Below are 6,143 nucleotides of genomic sequence, written 5' to 3'. Positions count from 1 at the left end.
GTTCAGACTTCCTCTTCCAGGAATTATCTGCTTATGCTTAACTCCCTACGTGGACTACATGACCCAGCATCCACCGCGGTGGATTAATTTCCGGGTCAAGAGGTCCGCTCTGGGTGCATCACCATGGAAGCGCTCGGTTTGGTCACGTGGTGGCCCTGGTTACGCCGGGTGGTGGCTGTGGGGTCCCAGGCTCAGCGGGGGCCATTTTGCCGGAGGCTGGCTCCGGGAGTTGAAGGCCGGAGCAGCCTGGCAGCTGGCCGGAGCCGTTCCTTCTCTTCCTCCGCAGCTCAGGGCTTGGAGAGGAGCTGGAAGGCTGGGCTTCATCCAGCCCTCCCCTCGGCAATGTTTCCGTCCAGCTCTCGCTACCTGACCACCCTCCATGGCGGCCGCGCCTTCGGAGCCGCTCCCGCTGCCGCCTCTTGCAACCCCTGGTTCCTATCGCCTCCTGAGGCGCTGTCGTCCTTCTGCCCCAGGGACTGATGGTCGTCGATCTGGGGGCACGATGAGAGGCGAGAAAAACTACTACTGCCGTGGGGCTGCCGGGGATCATGGCTCCTGCCCCGCGACACCCTCGCCTCTGGCCTCGACCCTCCTGTTACCGGCGGAGGCTGTTTCAACTAGCTGGTCCGGTCCTGGAAGTGGGCTGTCGGGCGGAGATGAAGAGGAGACTCGGCTTCTTCAACTCCTGCGCGCCGCACCAGATCCTTCCGAGGCTTTCCAGGCTTTGCAGGCTGCCTTGCCGCGGCGGGGCGGCCGGCTTGGCTTTCCCCGCCGCAAGGAAGCCTTATATCGGGCGCTGGGCCGAGTACTTGTGGAAGGCGGTAGTGATGAGAAGAGGCTCTGCTTGCAGCTTCTCTCGGACGTTCTCCGGGGTCAGGGCGAGGCGGGTCAGCTGGAAGAGGCCTTTAGTTTAGCGCTTTTGCCTCAACTCGTTGTCTCCTTACGAGAAGATAACCCTGCCCTACGGAAAGATGCGCTGCAGATCCTGCACATTTGTCTGAGGCGTAGTTCTGGGCAGGTCCTGAGAACTCTTATACAAGGCCTGGAAAGTCCAGATGCCCGGCTTAGAGCTTCCACTGCGCTGTTGCTCCCCATCTTGCTTACACCTGAGGATTTGTTGCTGGGCTTGGATCTCACCGAAGTAATAATATCTCTCGCCCGAAAGCTTGGCGATCAGGAGATGGAAGAAGAATCTGAGACAGCATTCTCGACACTTCAACAAATTGGAGAGCGACTTGGTCAAGAGAGGTTTCACTCCTACATCTCTCGTTTGCCCTCTGCGCTGAGGAGGCACTACAATCGCCGCCTGGAGTCCCAGTATGGAAGTCAGGTTCCTTATTATTTGGAGCTAGAAGCCTCTGGGTTTTCTGAAGATGCTGCCCCATGTGTAGTGAATCTTTCCAGTAGCAATCTTAAATTTGGGATTATCCCTCAGGAACTGCATGCAAGATTGTTGGATCAGGAAGACTATAAAAACAGGACTCAGGCTGTTGAAGAACTAAAACAGTTGCTGGGGAAATTTAACCCAAGTTCTACCCCTCATTCTAGTCTTGTTGGTTTCATTAGCTTATTGTATAACTTGCTAGACGATTCCAATTTCAAAGTAGTCCATGGCACCCTTCAAGTTCTCCATTTACTGGTCATTCGCCTGGGAGAGCAGGTGCAACAGTTCTTGGGACCAGTTATAGCAGCTTCTGTGAAAGTGCTGGCAGACAACAAGTTGGTGATCAAGCAGGAATACATGAAAATCTTTCTAAAGCTAATGAAAGAAGTAGGTCCTCAGCAGGTTCTTTCTTTGCTCCTGGAAAACCTTAAACATAAGCATTCCAGAGTACGGGAGGAAGTAGTGAACATTTGCATCTGTTCCCTCCTGACCTACCCCAGTGAGGATTTTGACTTATCCAAACTGTCCTTTGATCTTGCTCCAGCTCTTGTGGATAGCAAACGCAGGGTAAGGCAGGCAGCTCTAGAAGCCTTTGCTGTTTTGGCATCATCAATGGGCTCAGGTAAAACCAATGTTCTTTTTAAGGCTGTAGATACTGTTGAATTGCAGGATAATGGTGATGGAGTGATGAATGCTGTGCAGGCCCGATTGGCCAGAAAAACTCTTCCACGGCTAACAGAACAGGGGTTTGTGGAGTATGCAATACTCATGCCGTCTTCTGCCCAGGGCAGGTCAAGCCATTTGGCACATGGAGCAGATACAGACTGGCTTATGTCTGGTAACAGGACTCAGAGTGCACACTGCTACTGTGGTGACCACACCAGGGACAGCATGCAACTGTATGGATCCTACAGTCCAACCATCTGTACCCGAAGGGTTTTAAGTGCTGGAAAGGGGAAAAATAAATTACCATGGGAAAATGAGCAGCCTGGAGTCATGGGAGAAAACCAAACTTCCAATTCCAAGGACATTAAAGATACAGAGCAGGTATGCTTAATATTCTTAAGTTAAAAGTGAAAGAATTCACAATTAAGTTTGTGAATTAAGTGCTGCTGTAAACATATTTATAATGGTATGGGTTATGACAGTCCATTTAATGGATTCCTTGATTCAATTTGAGGTACAGGGAGCTGTGCTGTCAATAAATGGGTGTCAGTTATGGATTATTGTTTTAATCATATGGAACTCACCTCAGTCATACAACAAGCATTAAATACCCAGTAGATACCAGGTAAGGAACTAAATTGTACTTCCAAGTGGTTTGTGGAGAAGGTTATAAAGTAACAATTAATATGTTAAGTGCTGAGATAGAAATACAGGGTGCTGTGAAATACCTAATTCCACTAGAAAAACAAAAGGCAAAAAAGCCTTCAGGGTTCTGATCTTTGAACTCAGATTCCATCCCTGGAAAGCTTTTATTCTAAAATTTACAAATTTACATGTAAATTCAGAGTGCCATTAGTACTTTATACTTCATCTGTATTTCCAAGTTAACGGCTTGCCCTATTTTTGCTCTATATTTTATGAACTATTTGATAGGAAATTGCACACATTTTGGATTCCATTCCTTTATATTTTGACATACGTCTTCTAAATTATTTTATGACTGTCTATACGCTTCAGAATACTAATAGTAATTACATTGTATATAGCTTTTATTTAATTTTCTCCATCTGTTCCCAAACATTGCATGTTTTTTATTTTACTGTTATCATCCCATATCCAATTATAGTTGGTATGAGTATTGTCTTTTTATTTAGTATTATGTCCCTACTTGTTTGTGGGATTTGTATGTTTTTTCAGGGTAGGTCTCCTTTTCCCTGAAAGGCTGGGGTAATTGTTTTGTAGAATATGTCACATGAGTTTATATGATTGTTTCTATTTGAGTCGACTCAGGTTAAAAATAGTTAGCAAATATATTACCTCAGTAATGGATACAGTACAGTAGGATTGCCCCACCTTGATCGATGCCTCAGTTTATCGATTGATTAAGTGACAATATCCATTATAAAGGAGTATTATGTGTAACTAAAGATAAAAAAAATTTTCTCTATATTACCTATAATTCTTTTCTATATGTAATCATTATGTCTGTCTTTAATTTTTGCTATTAAAAAGTGTTTTTTTTAAGATTTATTTCTATGTGTCTGTAGGTATGAGTGTGTGTGTGTGTGTGTGTGTGTGTGTGTTCATCTGTGGAGGCCAGAAGAGGATGTCAGCTCTGATTGAGCTAGAGGAGTTGTAGGGTTCTGTGATGGGCCTCTGTAAATGCTGAGAACCAAACTGTCCTCTATAAGAGCCACAAGAGTTCTGAACTGCTGAGGTTTCTTTCCAACCCCAAATTATGCTTTTTAAAAATTTATTTATATTTCTACTTTTTATTGAAAATAGATTTTTTTCATATAATATATTCTCATCAGCTTCTCCTCCCCCAGATCCTCCAAGATCCTCTTCACTTCCACACCCACCCAAATCCAGTCTTTCTCCACTAGAAAACCAACAGACAACTCAAAAAAACCCAACAAACCAGAATAGGACAAAAGAAGCAAACAGGAAAAAACAAACAAACAAAATAGCCAAAGATAAAGCACAAGAAACACTCAAACACTGAGAAATATGATAAAAACACAAAACCAGAAACCATAGTATATAAGTAAAAACCTGTAAGGTTTTATACACACACATACACACACACACACACACACACACACACACACATTCTCAGACATTTTGGGACAAAAGCTTACTAAATATACCATTGAGTTCATTTTATGTTAGCTATCAAATTAGGATTTTTGATGCTAAATTGCCCCATATTGCCCCATTGACCAATGGCTGGCTCCCTGTGATCTTTGGCATGTGTTTGGGTCTTTCCTTAAGACATAATACTAAGACTTACCTGCTATCTTTCTTGTTTCCACTTGGAATCATCTGTTCCCACTCCCCACCCAGGATCCTATTATTACCAGTATAGTAGAGTAGTATTTCAAAATCAAATTCAGTGTATGTTCTCATTTATTGATAATTCTTGCCATTCCAGATTGTCCCTTTCAGTGGACAGAAGAAAAAGGTTTTTTTTTTTTTTTTTTTTATGTGCTCTTATGAGTATCTTGAATTGGCAGTGCAAGTTCTCTGCTATTTTCTATTACTCTATATTTGGTCACCCCTCTTTTGTAACAAAAGCCTAACTTCCAGTATCATGCAGTGTATCGCACCTAACACAAAAAATTAAGGCCAAAGTATCTCTGCTTATACTGAAATCCATTATATAGACTGGGCTGACCTCAAACTTACAGAGCTTCACTCCTGAGCACTGAGATTAAAGATGTGTCCCATTATGTCTAGCTCCATAGTTACTGTCGTATTCTGAATTATCACATAAAGTTTGATATTTAGACTTTTAAAGGGCCGAAGGTGGAGCTCAGTACCAGAATGTTGCCTAGCACGCCCACGCCCCTGGGCTCACCTCCAGCCCACAAACATGAAATAAACGCAAAAAACTTAGCGATGTACGAGGATTTTGAATAAATGAGTTGTTTAGGCAGGGCAGATACAGATGCTCCTTATGATAGATTTATGCTCCAGTAATCTCACTGTATCTTGAAAATGTTATCAATCAAAACACATTTATTAAGCTAGCCTATTGAGCATCATAGCTTATCAGCCTGGTATATTGTGGAGAAGATGTTATTTCTGCTCACAACCTTGGGACTGAGTTGGTGCTGCTCAGCAGTGCAAAGGAAGGATCAAAATTCAAAGTACTGTTTCTACTGAATGTATATTGCTTTGCCATAAGGTAAAAACTGTAAGTTAAGAATTTACAGTGTGTATAGTGCATTTTCACAGTTAGTCTTTTGCACTAGTACAAAAGCAGGTAGGACTGACTTCTAAGTGTTCCCATTGCTCTCTTACTCCTCCCATTCAAAAGGGTTGTATTTAGTTATATAGTTCTTGTGCTGGGATTGGACCCAGGGCCTTAATGGACCAGGAAGACACTCTTTTAAGCTGTATCTCCAGTTCCATCTTTTTTGTTTGATTTTTGTACTGCTATATATTATAAACATTAATAATTTTTTAAAGGAATGTTCTTAAGCCTGCTTGTCACTAGTCTAAGATGTGTGGTGGCTTTATTAAGCCTCATTCTGGCTTAGCATGGTGGCGCAGGCTTGTCGTCCTAGCACTTGGGAGGTGGAGGCAAGGCGATTGAGGTGTTAAAGGACATCCTTGGCTGTGCAGGGAGTTGGAGGCCAACCAGGGCTAAATGAAACCCTGTGTCAAAACAATAATAGTAATTATTATTATTGTTGTTATTATTATTGTTATAAATTATAATAAAAAGATTCTGGTGCTGACCATAGCAATAGGAATTAGAAAATAAGTGTGTTTCTGAAATGCCCATGTAGACTAATTCATATATGAAAGTGTCTGTGGTGAAACTGAAATTTATCGCAGAAATCAAGTTGTAAATATGTTCCCAGAAATGCTTGTAGAAATACACTGTAAGTTTTCTAAAAGGAGGGCATGGACTAAATATATACACATTTGAAAATGTGCAGCTTTAAAAAAGTGTATTGCATATTATTATTTGTTTTTAGAGCAACTTTAGGGTGATAGCTACACTAAATAAAAAGTACAGGTGGTTTGTGATTTCTTAACACTTAACCAGCCTGCTCCAGAGCTCCCAGCACACCATTGATGA

At 42.4% G+C, this 6,143-nt stretch overlaps 1 protein-coding gene across 3 annotated transcripts in view; it reads left to right on the top strand.

Moving 5' to 3' along the window:
* Positions 1-146: 146 nt before the first annotated feature.
* Positions 147-6,143, top strand: part of Togaram1 (TOG array regulator of axonemal microtubules 1) — a 61,870-nt gene continuing 55,873 nt past the window's right edge. For 2 of the 3 annotated variants that reach the window (XM_028782443.1, XM_028782435.1), the window contains exon 1: positions 147-2,431. In XM_028782443.1, the coding sequence (XP_028638276.1) occupies positions 380-2,431 (2,052 nt within the window). In that variant the 5' untranslated portion in view covers positions 147-379. The remainder of the gene's footprint in view (positions 2,432-6,143) is intronic. The other variant, XM_028782450.1, reaches the window with a different exon arrangement.

This window comes from Grammomys surdaster, unplaced genomic scaffold (assembly GCF_004785775.1).
Source record: "Grammomys surdaster isolate TR1022 unplaced genomic scaffold, NIH_TR_1.0 98, whole genome shotgun sequence".
In the NCBI taxonomy this organism is placed as follows: domain Eukaryota; kingdom Metazoa; phylum Chordata; class Mammalia; order Rodentia; family Muridae; genus Grammomys; species Grammomys surdaster.
The sequence above is the reverse complement of the archived record's forward strand: the minus strand, read 5'-3'. Positions and strand labels throughout refer to the sequence as shown.